General features: G+C 33.0%; 1 protein-coding gene across 1 annotated transcript in view; it reads left to right on the forward strand.

Annotated features, from left to right (window-relative positions):
- Positions 1-22,999, forward strand: part of LOC115877019 (polycomb group protein Psc-like) — a 320,522-nt gene that overhangs the window by 73,574 nt on the left and 223,949 nt on the right. The window contains exons 2-3 of the mRNA XM_030893082.1: positions 13,019-13,162; positions 16,287-16,377. Coding sequence (XP_030748942.1) covers positions 13,039-13,162; positions 16,287-16,377 — 215 coding nt within the window. The 5' untranslated portion in view covers positions 13,019-13,038. The remainder of the gene's footprint in view (positions 1-13,018; positions 13,163-16,286; positions 16,378-22,999) is intronic.

Raw genomic sequence — 22,999 nt, forward strand, 5'->3', positions numbered from 1 at the left:
TAGACTAATAATAATCACCCAGTGGCGTGTTCTTGATCGATTTAGTTTTCGGTATTTTCGTCAGCAGCCAATTTGTTTATACCGTTTGATTTTTCGAAAACTGCGTATACTAACAAGATCAAAATTTCAGGGATTATCAGAGGCCCACTAGACTAATAATAATCACCAGTGGCGTGTTCTTGATCGATTTAGTTTTCGGTATTTTTGTCAGCAGCCAATTTGTTTATAACGTTTTCCGATTTTCTCGAAATTCTGCGTATACTAACAAGATCAATTTCAGGGGATTATAGAGGCCCACCAGACCATAATAATCCCCAGTGGCGTGTTCTTGATCGATTTAGTTTTCGGTATTTTCGTCAGCAGCCAATTTGTTTATAACGTTTTTCCGATTTTCTCGAAAACTGCGTATACTAACAAGATCAAAAATTTCAAGGGATTATAGGTCCACTAGACTAATAATAATCCCCAGTGGCGTGTTCTTGATCGATTTAGTTTTCGGTATTTTGTCAGCAGCTAATTTGTTTTATGCGTTTTCCGATTTTCTCGAAAAGCGCGTATACTAACAAGATCAAATTTCAGGGATTATAGGGTCCACTAGACTAATAATAACCCAGTGGCGTGTTCTTGATCGATTTAGTTTTCGGCAGCCAGCTAAGCAGCTGCTTTGTTTATTCCGGATTTTCGAAAACGGCGTATACTGAACAAGATCAGGATTTAGTTTTCGGTATTTTCGTCAGCAGCCAATTTGTTTATAACGTTTTTTTCCGATTTCTCGAAATCTGCGTATACTAACAAGATCAAAATTTCAGGGATTATAGTCCACTAGACTAATAATAATCTTCAGTGGCGTGTTCTTGATCGATTTAGTTTCGGTATTTTCGTCCAGCAGCCAATTTGTTTATAACGTTTTTCCGATTTTCTCGAAAACTGCGTATACTAACAAGATCAAAATTCTCAGGATTATAGGGGTCCACTAGACTAATAATAATCCACCAGTGGCGTAGCTTGATCGATTTAGTTTTCGGTATTTTCGTCAGCCGCCAATTTGTTTTATAATCGTTTTTCCGATTTTCTCGAAAACTACGTATACTAACAAGATCAAAATTTCAGGGATTATAGAGTCCACTCAGACTAATAATCCCCAGTGGCGTGTTCTTGATCGATTTAGTTTTCGGTATTTTCGTCAGCAGCTAATTTGTTTATACCGTTTTCCGATTTTCTCGAAAAGTGCGTATACTAACAAGATCAAATTTCAGGGATTATAGGGGTCCACTAGACTAATAATAATCACAGTGGCGCGTTCTTGATCGATTTAGTTTTCGGTATTTTCGTCAGCAGCTAATTATACCGTTTTCCGATTTTCGAAAAGTGCGTATACTAACAAGATCAAATTTCAGGGATTATAGGGGTCCACCAGACTAATAATCACCAGTGGTGCGTGTTCTTGATCGATTTAGTTTTCGGTATTTTCGTCAGCAGCCAATTTGTTTATAACGTTTTTCCGATTTTTCGAAAACTGCGTATACTAACAAGATCAAAATTTCAGGGATTATAGAGTCCCACTAGACTAATAATAATCACCCAGTGGCGTGCTTGATCGATTTAGTTTTCGGTATTTTCGTCAGCAGCTAATTTGTTTATACCTTTTTTCGATTTTTCTCGAAAACTGCGTATACTAACAAGATCAAAAATTTCAGGGATTATAGAGTCTCCACTAGACTAATAACAATTACCAGTGGCGTGTTCTTGATCGATTTAGTTTTCGGTATTTTGTCAGCAGCCAATTTGTTTTAACAACGTTTTTCCGATTTTCTCGAAAACTACGTATACTAACAAGATCAAATTTCAGGGATTATAGAGTCCACCAGACTAATAATAATTCAGTGGCGTGTTCTTGATCGATTTAGTTTTCGGTATTTTTGTCAGCTTAATAATTTGTTTATAACGTTTTTCCGATTTTCTCGAAATCTGCGTACACTAACAAGATCAAAACAATGCTGTGTTCATGATCGATTTAGTTTTCGGTATTTCGTCAGCAGCCAATTTGTTTAATATTTTTCCGATTTTCTCGAAAACTGCGTATAGCTCAACAAGATCAAAATTTCAGATTATAGGGGCCCAATAGACTAATAATAATCCCCAGTGGCGTTCTTGATCGATTTAGTTTTCGGTATTTTCGTCAGCAGCCAATTTGTTTATAACGGTTTTCCGATTTTCTCGAAAACTACGTATACTAACAAGATCAAAATTTCAGGGATTATAGAGTCACTAGACTAATAATAATCCTCAGTGGCGTGTTCTTGATCGATTTAGTTTTCGGTATTTTCGCAGCAGCTAATTTGTTTATACCGTTTTCCGGATTTTCTCGAAAAGTGCGTATACTGTCAAGATCAAAATTTCAGGGATTATAGGGGTCCACCAGACTAATAATAATCACCCAGTGGCGTGTTTTTGATCGATTTAGTTTTCGGTATTTTTCGTCAGCAGCCAATTTGTTTATACCCGTTTTTCCGATTTTTTCGAAACTGCGTATACTAACAAGATCAAATTTCAGGGATTATAGAGTCTCAATAGACTAATAATAATAATTCAGTGGCGTGTTCTTGATCGATTTTTTCGGTATTTTTTGTCAGAGCCAATTTGTTTATACCGTTTTCCGATTTTCTCGAAAACTGCGTATACTAACAAGATCAAAATTTCAGGGATTATAGAGTCCCACTAGACTAATAATAATCACCCAGTGGCGTGTTCTTGAACGATTTAGTTTTCGGTATTTTTGTCAGCAGCCAATTTGTTTATAACGTTTTTCCGATTTTCTCGAAAAGTGCGTATACTAACAAGATCAAAATTTCAGGGATTATAGGGGTCCACTAGACTAATAATAATCACCCAGTGGCGTGTTCTTGATCGATTTAGTTTTCGGTATTACAAATTAGCTGCTGACGAAAATACCGAAAACTAAATCGATCAAGAACACGCCACTGGGGGATTATTATTAGTCTAGTGGACCCCTATAAACCCTGAAATTTTGATCTTGTAAGTATACGTAGTTTTCGAGAAAATCGGAAAAACGTTATAAACAAATTGGCTGCTGACGAAAATACCGAAAACTAAAGCGATCAAGAACACGCCACTGGGTGATTATTATTAGTCTAGTGGACCCCTATAAACCCTGAAATTTTGATCTTGTTAGTATACGTAGTTTTCGAGAAAATCGGATGCTGCTGACGAAAATACCGAAAACTAAATCGATCAAGAACACGCCACTGGGGGATTATTATTAGTCTAGTGGGCCTCTATAATCCCTGAGATTTTGATCTTGTTAGTATACGCAGTTTTCGAGAATATCGGAATAAGTGTATAAACAAATTAGCTGCTGACGAAAATACCGAAAACTAAATCGATCAAGAACACGCCACTGGGTAATTATTATTAGTCCAGCGGACCCCTATAATCCCTGAAATTTTTATCTTGTTAGTATACGTAGTTTTCGAGAAAATCGGAAAAACGGTATAAACAAATTAGCTGCTGACGAAAATACCGAAAACTAAATCGATCAAGAACACGCCACTGGGGGATTATTATTACTCTAGTGGGCCTCTATAATCCCTGAAATTTTGATCGTGTTAGTATACGCAGTTTTCGAGAAAATCGGAAAAACTCTATAAACAAATTAGCTGCTGACGAAAATACCGAAAACTAAATCGATCAAGAACATGCCACTGGAGGATTATTATTAGTCTAGTGGGCCTCTATAATCCCTGAAATTTTGATCTTGTTAGTATACGTAGTTCTCGAGAAAATCGGAAAAACGGTATAAACAAATTGGCTGCTGACGAAAATACCGAAAACTAAATCGATCAAGAACACGCCACTGGGGGATTATTATTAGTCTAGTGGGCCTCTATAATCCCTGAAATTTTGATCTTGTTAGTATACGCAGTTTTCGAGAAAATCGGAAAAACGTTATAAACAAATTGGCTGCTGACGAAAATACCGAAAACTAAATCGATCAAGAACACGCCACTGGGGGATTATTATTAGTCTAGTGGGCCTCTATAATCCCTGAAATTTTGATCTTGTTAGTATACGCAGATTTCGAGAAAATCGGAAAAACGTTATAAACAAATTGGCTGCTGACGAAAATACCGAAAACTAAATCGATCAAGAACACGCCACTGGGGGATTATTATTAGTCTAGTGGGCCTCTATAATCCCTGAAATTTTGATCTTGTTAGTATACGCCATTTTCGAGAAAATCGGAAAACGGTATAAACAAATTAGCTGCTAACGAAAATACCGAAAACTAAATCGATCAAGAACACGCCACTGGGTGATTATTATTAGTCTAGTGGACCCCTATAATCCCTGAAATTTTGATCTTGTTAGTATACGTAGTTTTCGAGAAAATCGGAAAAACGTTATAAACAAATTAGCTGCTAACGAAAATACCGAAAACTAAATCGATCAAGAACACGCCACTGGGTGATTATTATTAGTCTACTGGACCCCTATAATCCCTGAAATTTTGATCTTGTTAGTATACGCAGTTTTCGAGAAAATCGGAAAAACGGTATAAACAAATTAGCTGCTAACGAAAATACCGAAATTTAAATCGATCAAGAACACGCCACTGGGTGATTATTATTAGTCTAGTGGACCCCTATAATCCCTGAAATTTTGATCTAGTTAGTATACGTAGTTTTCGAGAAAATCGGAAAAACGATATAAACAAATTAGCTGCTGACGAAAATACCGTAAACTAAATCGATCAAGAACACGCCACTGGGGGGTTATTATTAGTCTAGTGGGCCTCTATAATCCCTGAAATTTTGATCTTGTTAGTATACGCAGTTTTCGAGAAAATCGGAAAAACGGTATAAACAAATTAGCTGGTGACGAAATTACCGAAAACTAAATCGATCAAGAACACGCCACTGGGGGATTATTATTAGTCTAGTGGGCTTCTATAATCCCTGAAATTTTGATCTTGTTAGTATACGCAGTTTTCGAGAAAATCGGAAAAACGGTATAAACAAATTAGCTGCTGACGAAAATACCGAAAACTAAATCGATCAAGAACACGCCACTGGGTGATTATTATTAGTCTAGTGGACCCCTATAATCCCTGAAATTTTGATCTTGTTAGTATACGCACTTTTCGAGAAAATCGGAAAAACGGTATAAACAAATTAGCTGCTGACGAAAATACCGAAAACTAAATCGATCAAGAACACGCCACTGGGTGATTAGTCTAGTGGGACTCTATAATCCCTGAAATTTTGATCTTGTTAGTATACGCAGTTTTCGAGGAAATCGGAAAAACGGTATAAACAAATTAGCTGCTGGCGAAAATACCGAAAACTAAATCGATCAAGAACACGCCACTGGGGGATTATTATTAGTCTAGTGGACCTCTATAATCCCTGAAATTTTGATCTTGTTAGTATACGCAGTTTTCGAGGAAATCGGAAAAACGGTATAAACAAATTAGCTGCTGGCGAAAATACCGAAAACTAAATCGATCAAGAACACGCCACTGGGGGATTATTATTAGTCTAGTGGACCTCTATAATCCCTGAAATTCTGATCTTGTTAGTATACGCAGTTTTCGAGGAAATCGGAAAAACGGTATAAACAAATTAGCTGCTGGCGAAAATACCGAAAACTAAATCGATCAAGAACACGCCACTGGGTGATTATTATTAGTCTAGCGAACCCCTATAATCCCTGAAATTTTGATCTTGTTAGTATACGCAGTTTTCGAGAAAATCGGAAAAAGGGTATAAATAAATAAGCTGCTGACGAAAATACCGAAAAGGAAATCGATCAAGAACACGCCACTGGGTGATTAATATTAGTCTAGCGGACCCCTATAATACCTGAAATTTTGATCTGGTTAGTATACGTAGTTTTCGAGAAAATCGGAAAACGGTATAAACAAATTAGCTGCTGACGAAAATACCGAAAACTAAATCGATCAAGAACACGCCACTGGCTGATTATTATTAGTCTAGTGGACCCCTATAATCCCTGAAATTTTGATCTTGTTAGTGTACGTTGTTTTCGAGAAAATCGGAAAAACGTTATAAACAAATTGGTTGCTGACGAAAATACCGAAAACTAAATCGATCAAGAACACGCCACTGGGGGATTGTTATTAGTCTAGGGGGCCTCTATAATCCCTGAAATTTTGATCTTGTTAGTATACGCAGTTTTCGAGAAAATCGGAAAAACGGTATAAACAAATTAGCTGCTGACGAAAATACCGAAAACTACATCGATCAAGAACACGCCACTGGGTGATTATTATTAGTCTAGCGGACCCCTATAATCCCTGAAATTTTGATCTTGTTAGTATACGTAGTTTTCGAGAAAATCGGAAATACGTTATAAACAAATTGGCTGCTGACGAAAATACCGAAAACTAAATTGATCAAGAACACGCCACTGGGTGATTATTATTAGTCTAGTGGACCCCTATAGTCCCTGAAATTTTGATCTTGGTAGTATACGCAGTTTTCGAGAAAATCGGAAAAACGATATAAACAAATTAGCTGCTGACGAAAATACCGGAAACTAAGTCCATCAATAACACGAAACTCTGTGCTTCTAGTTAGTAGTGATATAAATCATGACCTTTTTTTTGTTGTTTCTGTCGATATGATAGTAACCAATTGTTGATAAAGGTAGTAGTACTAGTACTATCATAAATGAATTAGTTTTTTATTTTTTTTTTTAATTTTGGTTACATTAGTATAATGTATACATATTTTATAAAATTACACTAGGCGTGTCAATTTGAAATTATAATAATTAATCCGATATAAAAATATCGGTAATAATATATTAACATAATAAAGCATACTTCGTTTTAGTACTATTTAAATATTAATAAAATCCTCCTGCAAGAAATTGTATGATTATTTCATATTAAGTTAAGTCGCCCGACGCCACTGGCCCTTCGGCTATGTTCGGCAAATCGGCCGCTATCTTTTGGCTGCTAAGTTCACATCAGTTTAAAATTTTGGGGTACCTAACTCCTCCTAAGTCGGTAAAATATTGAAAATTCAAAAAAAGGTGTATTTGGGCAGTGTTTAATTTACGTTATAGAGATAGTTGTAGGAATATATTTGTAAATAATAATATTTTGACAATAATTCCCAGTATGTATATTATGGATTCTTTTATGTTTGTATTTACAGGGTGAGTCTTAAATAAGTGCAAATATTTTCAATTTTCTGGTCTGTTAGAACTCGAAAAAAGAAACTTATTTTCTCTTTACCGTTATTGAAATAAATCTAAAATAAACAAAATATTTTACTTTGAAAATTTCAAAAAAAAAATATTTTTTGCTAAAATTTTAAGAACCACTGGATCTTTTCTGGATTTCCTTTCTTGTAAATTTAATCTACTACCTCCATACATTATATTATCAACAAATTATGTTTTTTAACTAAAAACTAAAAAAAATCCAAATTTTGATTTTTTTCCCCCGGAAAAAAACTCATAATCGTGTTTCTAGGGTCGAAATATACTACCCCTAAAATATTTGCAGTTATTTAAGACTCACCCTGTATATTCAAATAGAAATATGTTTAATACACTTAATCATGATTACACAATGCGCAATGAACACATTGTTATAGCTGAAAGATGCAACTTCTCCGATATTTAGAAAAACGTTGAAGCCTTCTATTGTAAAAATATTTAATTTCTTTTCTATCACTGTTAGACAAATGCCAAAGAACGTCAAGAAATTTTTGAAAAAGTATTTAATGTATGCAGAAAGCCTATTACAACATTGGTTGATATTTTCTTTAGAGGTTTGAGAGATAACAATTATGTGCGTGTGTGTTTATTTATAAGATATAGTCAATTTCGTTTGTTAGTTTCATATGCTTGTCTTATATTCATCTATGGCCATCTTAGTATTGTTATCAAAAATTATTTATATCTCGGAAAGCACTAAAGAAAATATTCTAAAACTTTAGAATGCGGTGATTGATACAAAACCGACGACAAAACTCTCTCTAAAAATTCATATTTTTATTTTTTTTCAAAAGCAATATTTAAATATCTATTTACTAAATATACGTGAACACCCTGCACACATGTTCACGTCAACTATGTCAAGTTTTCATTCTATTGTTACTGTCGATTAGAACTGATTGAATTGGGATGCTGAAATTGCATTAAATAAATGTGGTACCTATCTGTGGTACCGACAGATATCTTAGTCATTTTTGTACAAAACCCGAAACCTGTTACTTGACATTCAGCAATAATTATTGTAGCTTGTAGCTGCCACTGGCGGTTGTTTAATATGCTTTTGAAGTTTGTATGGTAAATAGGTATCAATTAAGATGCAAAATATTTTGTTTATGAACCGGACTTACGTTTTCAGACATGCCATGCATGCAGTTTATTACAGAACCGGTTTGGTTAGCTAAGTTATTAGGTTATAAAAATAATTCCAATTAAAAAAAACGGTATCACAGTTTTGATTGTTTGCTTTTCTGCGTTGAAGAGGCGAATTAAACTTTCTATACCCAGTGAGCAAAGTTTTGTCACATTTGGGGAACATTAGGGAACAGTTACATATCTGCGTTTTATTGCTTCATATTAGGCAAAAGATGGGCCTGGTAACGTAACAACGACGTCACCTAGAGCACATTTTTCTTGAAGGAATAAAATGCTCACTGGGTAATTAATAGTTTTTAATTGAAACGATTTTTTTCTTTTTTTAAGAGTTTTTTGAATTTTTAGAACTACAGAATGTCCCCGGTTTGTGTTTACATGAGGAAAACAACTTTTTTATTATTGACATTTTGAGAAAAACGCATACTTCATAAAAATTTTTGCTTGTTTTAAAATGCTTAATCCGGTTTAAACTTTTCCAAATTTCCATACCGTTTTAGAGAAAATTTAAAAAAAACGTGAAAATCTAGTAATTATAACATGGGTAGGTACATACAATTTTTTTCAGTTCTAAAAGTCAAAAGGCTCTATGATAAATTATTTCGTTTTCATTCTTTGATAGATGGTTATTATTAATTTTGATTAATGTCATATTTTTTGCTGTTGTTAAAGTATTACATTTTCCGATAACTATTATCACACTTCCGTAGCATCGAACTGAATAAATATTGTGCTTCTTTACTATTTTAAAACAGCAAAAAATATGACGTTAATTAAAATTATATCAATAACTATCTAAGTATGTATGAGTATGAAAGAATGAAGACTAAATTATATTATCATAGAAACGCGTTTTGATTTTTAGGACTTAACTACATTTTCATGTTTTTCCTAATTTTCTCTAAAACGGAATGGAAATTTGGAAAAGTATAAACAGAATTAACCATTAATTAGAATTTTTGAACAAGCAAAAATTTTTGTAAAGAATGCATTTTTCTCAAAATGTCAATAATAAAAGTTTTTTTGCTCTTGTAAAGACAATCCGGGGACATACTGTACCTATACCGGGTGCGTCTCAAATATGGCTCAACCCTATAACTTTTTTATTTTTTAAAATAAAAAACAAGATTTGGTATGTTAGTCTATGACATAAATTAGGATTGATTCTATTTCACCGGAAATTACTACAACTTTTGATTTTTAAATGACACCCTCGGAATTTTTTTACTTTATTCGATAGAAAATGACATTCTGAATAGAAAAACATATCGTATGTCAACTTTTGACATTCTCGCTTAATTCATTTTTTTTTCGCAGCCTTCTATTGTACAAATATTTAATTGCTTTCCCATCACTGTTAGGCAAATACCAAAGAACGAAATTTTTGAAAAAGTATTTAATGCAGAAAGCCTATTACAACATTGGTTGATATTTTCTTTAGTGGTTTGAGAGATTACAATTCTGTGGGGGGCTATTTCACCGGAAATTACTATAACTTTTGATTTTTAAATGACACCCTCGGTATATTTTTACTTTATTCGATAGAAAATGACATTCTGAATAGAAAAACATATCATATGTCAACTTTTGACATTCTCGCTTAATAAAATATCGTATTTTAAATCTCAATCTGACTTGATTATGTTAACCCTTAAGTACTAACATATTGAAATAGTCGCGCCTATACTAACAGACCGTCTGAGAGACGCATTAAAAAAATCATATTTTGTTCGTGTCTAACAGATTTTTTGTAAGTGGAGTGAATCATTAGCATTAAAACTACAGGAAAAAAATATCTAATGCGTATATTATGCGAACATGTTTTATATTTTTGAAATAAAAGTACTAATTTTGGATTTTTGACATATCTTTGTTTCTCATCGAGATAGAAAAAAAGCGAAAGGAAAATGAAAAAATATATTGATTATTATATTTAGCATATAAAAACCTATCTATTAGGCACAAAAAAGCAAAAGAAAATATAAAGAATAAAAAAATGACAATGCCTAAAGATGGGCTTGTTCCCTACACACTTTTTTGCGCATCCAAACAAATTGTTCTCTTCACTTTCTTCGATATTAGTTTACTGATAGTTCACATCCATATTTTCATCATCTATATCAAAACATACACAGCTACATACCATTAGATATTAGTTAAAACCCGTTTTTTTACCTTCTAATTCGAATTCAGAATTATGATCGCTCTCTATGGCAAAATTTTCCCCACATTCGGATTCTTCGTCACTATTTTGCTATTATCGCTGCCAGTCCCTTCAAACCACTTTAGAAGAGTATCCTTGTAATCTTTTTTGCCATACTTTACATGTTTTGAGCTACTAGGTTCTTGATTCATTCCACAAATTTAAAAAAAAAACTTACGTTAACGCTAACACTCCGTCTGTCAGACGGCATCGACAGTTTGAACTAAAATATTTCGAAAACTACACACTTTCGCAAATTGCCCTGCCGGCCTTTAACTTATTTTGATGCGTATTGAAATTACATAGTTGTAGTTGTTACAGTGTTGTAGTTGTTACAGTGTACATAGTTGTAGTTGTTACAGTGTTGTTGATAATTAGAAGTGGAGAGGAGAGGAGATGTCATATGTCCAGCTAGTCCTTTGTGTCTGTGAGACGGGGTGTTAGTACTTAAGGGTTAAAAACATTTTTTAATCAAGGAGTCTTGGAAAAATAAATTTGATCGTCTAATGTTTTAGTGTTTGGAACGTGGGTGGCTTATTAATATATTTGGAAAAAGCATTTTCTTATGAATAATTTGATACCACACACTTGGTATTTAGTATTTCAAATAAACCTTAGGCGAAAATGTCAAAAGTTGACATATGATATGTCATTCTATTCAGAGTGTCATTTCCTATCGAAAAAAGTAAAAAAACACCGAAGGTGCCGTTTAAAAATCAAAAGTAGTAGTCATTTCCGGTGAAACAGGATGTGACCGAAAACAATTGAATACGTCAATCAATCCTAATTTATGTCATATACTAACACTCCAAATCTCGTTGTTTTAACTGGAGAAATAAAAGTTATATATTAAAAAATATTGAATAATGAACATCAATGAAAATGAGCACCTTAAGATGTTCGTGTATTGAAATGTTCAATATATTTTGTTCTAGTGGGCTGACTTGTAGCTATATTGTAAATGTTGGTTATTGTCTACAGGGTCCGGCAATAGTGCGTCGGGCATCTGTAGCTCCTAGAATAAAAAACTTGGGAATTTTGTTTAAGTGAAAACGTAAAGTATGTACTAGTATGTATTTCAGGAAAATATTTTAACTTCTATAGGGTGGCTCAAAAAAGTGTGAGTGGATCGGGATGATTTTTTTTAAACGGAACACCCTGTATATTATTGCATTTTTGGCTTCCTTTCAGGTCAGTTTACATAAACCTAAGATATGAGTAAATATATTTCGATGATTTCAGAGATATTAATAAATGAATAAAAATTATATATTTTTTAGCTTTTCTTAAAAAAATATTAATAATACAAGAACTGTCCTGAAATGAAAACTGTATAAGATATTTACTTTAGATGGTCTGTACTTACTTTGCTATAAATATGGAAATCGTAAATCATACCGGATGTTCAAAATTCTACGCCAAACTTTCTAAAATATACAATAATTTTTCTTCGTTTTTTTAAATGGAACACTCTGTATACTATTTTTTCAATAGATGGAGAATTATAAAATGAACATTTTTTGCATTTAGAGTATTTCAAAATTTTTAACGGTTTCGCAGATATTCTCAGTTTTGTATTTCATATGGCATTTTCCACAGTAAATTTTTATCAAAGCCACCCAATGATTTTTCTCTCGTATTTTGCCATTGAAAGCGCCATATGAAATGATACTGCGTGTATCCGGAAAACTATTAAAAATTTTGAAATACTATAAATACAAAAAATGTTTATTTTTTAATTCTCTATCAAATAAAAAAATAATATACAGGGTGTTCCATTTAAAAAAACGAAGTAAAATAATTTTATATTTTTGTTAGTTTGGCGTAAAATATTGAACATCCTGTATGATTTACGATTACCATATTTATAGCAAAGTAAGAATAGACCATCTAAAGTAAATATCTAATATAGTTTTAATTTCAGAACAATTCTTGTATTTTTCATATTTTTTTTAGGGTTGAAAAATATATATTTTTGATTTATTTCTTAATATCTCTGAAACCATTGAAATAGATTTGCTCATATCTTAGGATTATGTAAAGTGATCTAAAAGGAAGCCGCAATAATATACAGGGTGTTGCATTTAAAAAAACTCATCTAGATCCACTCACACTTTTTTGAGCCACCCTATAGAAGTTAAAATATTTTCCGAAAATACATCCTGGTACATACTTTAGGTTTGCACTTAAATAAAATTCTCAGGTTTTTTATTCTAGGAGCTACAGATGCCCGACGCACTGTTGCCGGACCCTGTATATTGTAAATGTTGGTTATTTTGTTGTATATTGTAAATGTTGGACTATTTTTGTAAATGATTATGTTTTGTATTTGTTATTATTATTGATAAAATTTTTACAGGCTTGACTAATGTAGTTTCTTTTTTGTTGTTTCAGTGGGGGTACTTATCTCGATCATGGAGCTCCCCGCCAGCAAACAGGAAAAGATAAAGCTCGTCGAGATAAACCAGTACTTGACGTGCTATCTGTGCAAAGGTTACCTCATCGATGCCACCACAATATCCGAATGTTTACATTCTTGTAAGTAAATTACGATAACGGCACCAAGTTGCCGGATATTTTACACTCGGATGGCTTTTGCGGAAGCGTATCGCGTTCGATGGGATTTAAGTTGCTAAAATATTCCGCTTCCATGAAGTGTGGAGAGTTCAATTCTTTTTTGTTGCGAATAGAAGGTGGATTATCTATCTCCTTTTAGGACGGGATGGATATGTAGTTTTAAATGATTCATTTTTAGGGTTCCGTACCTTAAAAGGAAAAAACGGAACCCTTATTATAGGATCACTTTGTTGTCTGTCAAGACTCTTTATCTCGGGAACGCGTGGAGATATCGGGTTGAAACTGAAACCATATATTAAAGTCTACAGTCCCTTGAAGCTGAGAAGAAGTCAAATTTCTAAGTTGACGTAAAAAAAGTTGATGCTACAAAAACGCTTATTTCGACGTCTTAAAAATCAAAACGCTATGGTACTTAATATAATTTCGATTTCGTTCTTTGATAGATTGTTGTTGAAAGAATTTTAATTAATGTCATATTTTTGCTGTTTTAGAATGGAAAAGAAGCACAAAATTTATTTAGTTTATTGCTAAGGAAAAGGGTGAGAGCTCGGGTGAGAGAGAGACAGATAATAGCTATCGGAAAATGTGGTACTTTAGGAACCGAAAAAATATGACGTTAATCAAAGTTAATTATAACCATCTATCAAAGAATTAAATCGAAATTATATTACCATATACTATAAGCCTTTTGATTTTTAGGACTTATTAGGAAAATTTAACCATATATTTTTCTGTTTCTTTTTGAATTTCTGTAAAACGGTATGGAAATTTGGAAAATCATATATACGGAATTAAACTTTTTAGCAAACATCTTAATGAAGAATGTATTTTTCTGAAAATGTCAATAATAAAAAAGTTTTTCCGTCTGTAAAGACAATCCGGGGATATACATACCTACAGTTTTTTATACAGGGTGTTCTCACGCAAAAATAAGATTAATTGTTCATATCAACTTAGGTTCGATTCTGCTTTGTTTCGTTGCTATATACAAGGTGTTAAAGTCTTAATATTTTTCTGGGATTTATTATCATTTTCTTCCAAGTGGTTTTAGTGATTCGAATGAAATTTTGAGGATTTTTTGAAGTTACTATAGCTGCTATATATTTTGATGCTAAAAAAGTGTTGATAAATTGAGGGGGACGCGCATATAGGGTTATCACTGGAAAATTTTTCAAAAAAAGACATGTGCGCCATTGACTTTTTTCTTTTGATATCAAAATTGTGTAGACCGTTTAATGTAAATTTTAATTTATCTCTTGATATTTTGTCGAATTCGCCCTCCTTGAGATTTTACCTAATTTATTATTAAATAATATTACTATTAGTTATTATTACTATTAGTCCAACCTACAGCAATTTCAAATAAAAAAGTAATGGTATTTCAGATAATTACAAACAACATCCTGTTACTCTGAAACTATGCATTTCCATACCCATGTTTATAACAACTTTTTTTCATATTTTTTGATGAGAAACAAATGAGTACTTATTTAAAGCTTTGGCAAGTTAATGATATTAATTTTTTTAAAGGTTTTTAATTATTTTTTTAAAGGTTGTTATTAGACTTGGATCAAGAAAAAATAATAAAATTCCGTTTATCTCACCATGGAGGTCGAAATCGACAAAATATTAAGAGACAACTTTTAATCAGCATTAAACTGCTTACATCATTTCGCTAATAAGAGAAAAAAGTCAGTGGCGTATACATGCTTCTTTTAGAAAAATATTCCAGTGATAACCCATATGCACGTCCCTGATGAATATGTCGACACTTTTTTAGCTTTAAAATATGTCGCGTTTATAGTAACTTTTACTCTCAAAACTTCATTCGAAACGCTAAAAGTACTTGGAAGAAAATTATAATAAATCGAAAAAATATTAAGACTTGTGGCTATGAAGCTATGAAGCAAAGCAGAATCGAACCTATGTTGATATGAAAAATAAATCTTATTTTTACGTGAGGAATCTTCCGACGAGAGATGGCACATGTTTTTTTAGTTACGACACCCTGTATATGATATACTAATATACTATGCTATTTAAATACCTACAAATTTGTACAGAACCTTCGGTGGGCGAGTCCAATTCGCACTTTATAAAGAAAATCCGGGGACATACTGTATATCATATCAGTATGTCCCCGGATTGTCTTTACAGACGAAAAAAACTTTTTTATTATTGACATTTTGAGAAAAATGCATTCTTAATTAAAATTTTTGCTTGTTTTAAAATGGTATCCCGTTTATACTTTTCCAAATTTCCATACCGTTTTAGAGAAAACTAAAAAAAAACATGTAAATACAGTTGAATTTTTCGTAGTCCTAAAAATCAAAAGGCGTATGGCAATATCATTTCGATTTCATTCTTTGATAGATGGTTATTATTAATTTTAATTAGTCATATTTTTTGTTGTTAAAGTACTTATCACGTTTTCCGAAAACTATTATCACCTTTTCCCTAGCATTGAACTAAATAAATTTTGTGCTTTAACATTTTAAAACAGCAAAAAAATACGACGTTAATTAAAATTCTTTCAATAATAAGCTATCAACGGATGAAAACGAAATTATATTACCAGAGAAACGCGATTTTTAGGACTTTTTTTTAGATTCAGCTATATTTTTATGTTTTTTTCTTTAATTTTCTCTAAAACGGTAAGGAAATTTCGAAAAATATACACGGGATTTACCATGTAGAATGTAGAATGTTTAGGAGGGGAGTTAATCACCGCGACCTTATAGATCTATTGTGTGTTATAGATCTATTGTGTGTCTTAGAAGCATTTTTTAATGAAAAATGCATTTTTCTCAAAATATCAATGATAAAGTTTTCCTCTTGTAAAGACAATCCGGGACATACTGTATATTGAATATTGCATATTTATACTATTTGATTTTTTTTTCTAAAGCAAAGTAGGTAAAATATTTTAAAAGTAAATTGACAATAATCAAACCGAACTACTTGTTGATGCGAGTGTAAATTATAATATATCTATTTTATAAAATAGTCTAGTTTATTTTATAGAATTACCTATATGACTTATGTTACTGGTATATTAATGTACCGCTTTGTTTGTGCTTTTCAGTTTGCCGAAGTTGCATTATTCAGTTTCTGCAAGACAACAGTTACTGTCCAGTATGCAAGGTAATCATAAACAAAGCCAAGCCCAACTTAAAGTAAGTACTTTTCAACTAAGAAGCTTTTAAATCATTTGTTTCATTTAATGTATCGGACTATATTAGTATGGCGCGTATATAACATAACGAATCGATAGAAAAGATAAGAAAAATGACTAAATAAATTAAAAGAAATAACATATAGTCTTAAGAGCTGGCTACATAAAAAACCTTATCATCTTTACATGGCTAATTTTTTGTGTGAAGTATCCTTTTGTGTAGACATTATGAAATAGTCATGTCTGCCAGCGCGATCCCGGGGCTTAAAGGCCAATCGAAAGGGTGAAATTTTGACACTAAAAATATTATAAGATACATGAGTTACAATTGCGAAAATAGCTTTTATTTATTATTAAGAAACGTGGAAAATTGTTGGCAGACATTTTTCTATTCGCTAAAATACCGACAGACAACGCGAAAGAGGCATGAAATTTTAAAAATTATTAAAAAATGAAATTTGAAGAATGAAACAAATTATGGCATATTTGCATGCCGATTGGTGAAATGTCATATTTATTTATTTTAAAAGCCGTATGCAAAAGGGCAGACAAAAAGATCGTTCAATCAGCTGCAGACAGTTATCAAAAGCGCGATATTACTCTATAGCGCTTTATTCGGGGAACGCTGGCCGCCTCATCCATTTAAGTATGGATAAATCATATAATATACGATTATATTATAAATATATTTTTTTATTATTTCAATAACGATTTTTTTTGTCTGCTCTTTTGCATACGGCTTTCTAAATTAATTAACAATAAACATGACATTCTACCAACCGACATGCATGTATGCGATGATTTTCTTTTGTCAAAATTCTATGCCTCTTTCGCGTTTTCTGCCGATATTTCAGCCACGAGAAAAATGTCTGTCAACAATTTTACACGTTTCTTAATAATAAATAAAAGCTATTTGGCAATTATAACTCATGTACCTTATAATATTTTTAGTGTCAAAATTTCACCCTTTCGATTGGCTGCCCCCGCTTTAAGCCCCGGGATCGCGCTGGCAGACATGACTATTTCACAATGGCTACACAAAAGGATGCTTCACACAAAAAATTAGCCATGTAACGATGATAAGGTTTTTTATGTAGCCAGCTCTCATATGGCCTATGCCTGACTATCATCAGTTTCGTGAATCATTACTTTCATAATAAATCGAAAGATAATTTTAAAACGACAACATAACGCTGAACGTAACGCTTTAAGTTAAAATGTGAAAGTATTTCAAAAACCGTAACTCGTAAAATGGAGATTTTCCTGCATTGCAAGGGTGGCAACACTGGCAAAGGTTTAAAGGACAGTCCAATAGATAATGTCTAAACTTTTGGGGTGAGAGTTCAATATTCGTCAGTTGACTGTCACTGGCGTACTGGCGAATGAATAAACACGGAGAACTAATATTAGCTTTTGAAATTTGTATAACTTGGGCTATGAGCATCCCAGTACATGACAAGCGCATTACGAAAAACATAAACAGCAAAGAATTACTATTTTTTTAAAGTTTACATTCTAAAATCAAAGTAAATTTTGCCAAAACCATGTTTGATAGATGGTTATGCTGATGTGTGTGTGCGTTCTTTCTGTAAGTATAAAAGATAGATGATTCTGTATAGAAGATAGATGCTTCTTTTGATTTTTACGAGGATTATATTTATCGAAATATTTATGGAAAAAAGTTTGTCGTTATATATTTATAGAAAAAAGTTTAAGTGTACTTATGTAACAAATATCTATCAAAATATACAGGGTGGTCCGAATTGTATTCGGGAAACTTCGGCAGTATATTCTGTCTGCAGATAAAAATAAGTAAAAATGTTCTTAGAAATTTATGTTCTAAAATGCTTCGTTTCGGAGATACGGGATGTGCAAGTTTCGATTTTATTTCGCCGGTCGCCGGTCGATATTTGGATGAAAATTGGGGTGTGTCTGGGTGTTTTTTGACATGAGAAATTCGATTTCGATGTGGGTATGACCCCTACTTGTAGAGGTCATACCCGTACCTCGTGTGACTCGTGTCAAAAAACACCCAGACACGAAGGTTCAAAGAAATATTAGCCTTAGTTCAGAAATTATTTGGAAAAACCCGAAATAAAAATGAAAATTAAAAAATACGGACTTTTTTCTGCAGAATATGCTGCTGAAGTTTCCCGAATGCCAGTTGTGACCACCCTGGATATTATTATTACATAAATAACCATAAGCTTTGACAATGCACACTATCCGTTCCGTTTCCTTTCCGTTCCATATCCTTTCCTTTCATACATTTTTTGGCGGACGGACTGAAGCGTATCGGAAACAGCGTTGTCAAGTTCTTACATTTCTACTAGCCCTGTTAAAATTTTGCTGATATTTAGTTAGTCTTTCACCTCTTAATTAAATCTATTACCTTTTTCAAAAGATACAATTTTTTAAAATAAAACATTCGTAATGATATAAATTGTACAATAAAAAGTATGGAACTGATACGGAATGGAAGCTTACGTATAGCGTCAATACAATAAAAAAATACGGAACGGATATGGAATGGAAACGGAAGGTATAGTGAGAATCAACCGTAAAGAGGTTGCACTGTATTAAATGAAAAAAAAACTACAGCTTTAGTGTGAAACCCTGTGTATTTGTTAATACGTTGTTGTTTTTTTGTTCTATCTGTTTCTTTTTTTATTATTCAGGTAACCCATATAACGATCTCTTTTGTCGGTATAACTGACCAACTACTTTTATAAAAAAAAGTAGCGAATCCAATTTGGCCTTTATCGGCCAACATCAAATTCAAAAGACAAAACAACTTTTGAGAGAACATATCATCTTTATATGGACATATTTTTGTCATGTTAAGGCATTAATTAAGGGTTCTTTTACGTTTACGACTCGACCGAGTCTGTTTAAACAAATCGACCACTCCTCTTCTTTTTTTTCGTCAATGAAAGGTAACCGTTCTGAAGAAACAGAACGACCAGTAAAAGCCATATAAACGGAGTGTACTCATCGCCTTTACACCTAATTAACTAAAGTGTAGCGGTACTAATTAATTCAAGGAGCCGTGGAAAAAGAAGCGGTTCTGCAGCCAACTGTACGCGCGCGATGCTAAAGAACGGAAGACACGTGACCCGGCCGCCAACCGCGTTCTTCGTTAATTTCCAGCTAAACGATTATGATTTTTGTCTGGCGTTGAAAAGGTCGAACGGATATACTTGAGTACAGAATACTTGGAAAATGAAATAAATTCATATAATCGTATGTTTTATAAAGAGGCTTTTGTAAAACTTGGAAAATAAGTTTGTTACGTATAATAATGCTTTTATTTATTCACTATTCTAATAAAGAATATGCATGCCTTTGGACACTCTCTATTTATTTATCTAGTAATGCTAAAACACTCTATTTGAAAGTCGAGAAAATAGTATGATTCATTGGCATGCGATGTAAATATTTGTGATTAGGTAAAATTGTGATGTAAGAGGAGGCTTAGCTTGCCGGCGGCAGGTCAGTAGTAGACGAGCCGGCCGGCTGTAGTGTTGTGTTTTGTCATAGAGCTGACATTTGGGGGTTGCGAGTCTTTTGACTATAAAAGTTGCATGTAGTGTAAGGCAACGGGTCGTTTGACCATGAGAAGAAAACCTTTTGTGACGTCTTGCCTTCGAGGTTGGTCTTGAGAGTTTGAGGTCTCCCTTGTCTTCTCGATTGACACGATGCGGCGTTGGGGTATTGAGGTACCCCAATTAGCCTATTCGATTGGGATGCGAATCTGTTTAGCGGCAGATTTGCGTCCGGAGGAAGCCCTTATACTATTTCAGGTGACACTAGCTAGTTGTTGATTAACCAATAGATCAATAGATCCGAATAATATTTGAATTAGATGGAAGATAGGGAATGGGATATATTGAATAGAATGTCAGTGGCTAGGGGGCGGAGTACTCCCGGGTGAGTCTTACTATTTAACTATCAATTTTATCCAGATCAGTAAATGTTTGTTTTGTTATTTTCATGTATAATGAGAGAGTGCTTGCCAATGACCAACTAAATGGATATTTGAGGTGAATTTGCATTGTGAGACCGGTTGGGTAAGCCCCAGATATAAGCGATTTTACACTTTTAAAATGTTTAAAAACGCATTTGTTGCCTCATATACAGGCTGAGTTTCCTATACTCTATGACTCTATGGATATCTCGGAAACTACTGGAGATAGAAAGTCGGTTTGGCTAAAAATTGCCCCTGATTCCATTATAACCTATTTTAGACAAAAAGTTTTCAGATAAAAGTTGTAGATAATCACATCCCTAATGAGTTTGTGTTCTCCGATTTTTTCTAAAGCCTGTCATTTTTGACATATGACACAAACATATATTTTTTTAAATGGAAACCATAGTTGGCCATGACTTGGCGCAATTTTTTAAGCTTTTCAGCGATATAAACTATATTATGTTTTTTTTACAAAATTACTGAGTTATAGGCAATTTTTCTGTTTCTTGACTAATTTCTTTACTAATTTCACTTAGTTGGCATGGTGTTCTTATTTTGTTATGATTTATAACTTATTAAAAGACAAAATGTATTATTAAAGGGCTCTTTACAATTTACATTACACAAACTAAAACTTAAAAAAATAATATCACTACACTTTAAGTTATTTTAGAAAATGCCCAAAAAATCCGCCATTGTTTTGAGTACATAAATGCATCTTTTTAAAACTGAATTTGTAGATAGTTATTCTCACAGAACGGCCGGTCAACTTAATTAAACTTCTCCTGTACCGCCTCTTCGAGTGCCTCACTTAATTCATAAGTCCTTTTGCAAACCTTGTCGTTAACCCTACCGCATAAAAAAATCTAAAATGGATACGTCAGGTGATCGAGGAAGCCCATGCAATTTGCCCACCTCTTTCGATCCCTAAGTCTACATAATTATGATATAAATGATTTTTAACATTTCTTTCATTGTGGGGGTTTGGTTTGGGGGTGTTGTTTCATAATGAAAGTCATGTTGGAACCACTCTATTAATGCGCGAGTATCTAAATTTAACTTTTCAAACGTGTCTTGAAAACCGTTCTCTAAATACGTAAGTAACGGTCACCGGTCAACGTATCCTCGAAACTGTATGGCCAAGAAAAGTTGAACCAATAATCCTATACGCTTTTCTTCGTTTGAAAAAATGCATATTTACAATTTTCGTTTATTTTGATTCACAAAGTTCGTAAAACGTCTCGTATATCTATGGAATTGTAAGTTGTGTATTCAAATTCAGTTCAAATTCAAATTCAAATTTTTTTATTAGACCCCATTAAGTTTTACAGATCAATAATTTTACTATTCTTTATAAATGTGTGTCTAAAGGGATCGCACCGCGATTAAAAAACCGATACAAAGACGCAAAGTGCCAGAGTGGTGCGACCCCAAAACAAAATAGAAATAAATTACATTACAAAAATAAACAGAGATTAGATTAATAAACAAAAAAAGATAAAATATAATTTTATCAGGGATGAGCGGAGATAAGCAGAGAGGCATAACGAAACAGTGTAAAATTCGGAACAGCAACCAATGACGGCCATATCAGAAGAACAAGAACCTCACAAATCAGTCAAAGATATTATAATTTTCACGAATTTAGTAAATGATTTTTAATTTGTTTTTTATAATCTGTAAAGGATTGAAATTTAAAGTTATTAGAAATATTATTCCACAAATGTGGCGCTATGAAATTGAAAGATTTTTGGAAGTTAGCTATTCGGTGTTGAGTAATTTTAAAATAATGCACTTACCTAGTATTGTCTTCATATGGTGGGTATTCTGGGGCCTATGGTTTATGTTTTGTCAATAAAAGATGGTGGATAATTCATTCGTTTTTTATTAACGTTTCTTTAATGTGGTTTATCTAGAATGTAGAGTGTATGGGAGGAGGGGTAATCACTGCTATCTTGAGTTATAACTAACTCATCATACAATCTCAGGGCTTTAACAAAAGCCAGTATCTGATACGGTTTTACAAAGGTTAATTCTCCTTCTCCGATAATAGTCGTATCAAAGTTCATGGCACAAAGTTTATATCTCGGCGCATGTACTCAGTGTTGAGGTGTTCTGGTGTTTTCTCATTTCACCCACACAATCAGTATTCGCCATTGTTTCTTCAGTATTCGCCATTGTTTCTTCAGTATTCGCCATTGTTTTGTCAACTTCAATCTACTGAAGTGTTTCTTGAGGCAGTGTCCTGTTAAAATCCCCGTGATAATCCGAAAATTGTTCTTACTTAAATCAAGGTGGTTTGTTTATTTGTTTAATAAATTATTGTTTGAACATATTGTTTTTGCCCTATCATATAAACATTTTACACTTATATTGTGGTTAGATTAATAATTTAGGTGTCTGTATTATGTCGGTTTTCTACAAATATCCGAAATAAGTTTATTTTGAAACTTTCGCCCTAAAACATGACAAATCTCTTTCTACTTCCATAATAATGTTCGATGTACCGTGTGGCCAACTAAGAATGGACGCCGGCTGTATCTCAGAAACTACTTATCGTATAACTTTGGGAAAAAAATTATAATAAGTAAATCGTGGAAAAGAAATCGCTGGAAATTATTTTCAAGTTCGAAAAATGCCCGCTAGGGGGTGT

The sequence above is a fragment of the Sitophilus oryzae genome, unplaced genomic scaffold, assembly GCF_002938485.1.
Source record: "Sitophilus oryzae breed Bouriz unplaced genomic scaffold, Soryzae_2.0 scaffold_1442_pilon_pilon, whole genome shotgun sequence".
Classification (NCBI taxonomy): Eukaryota; Metazoa; Arthropoda; class Insecta; order Coleoptera; family Curculionidae; genus Sitophilus; species Sitophilus oryzae.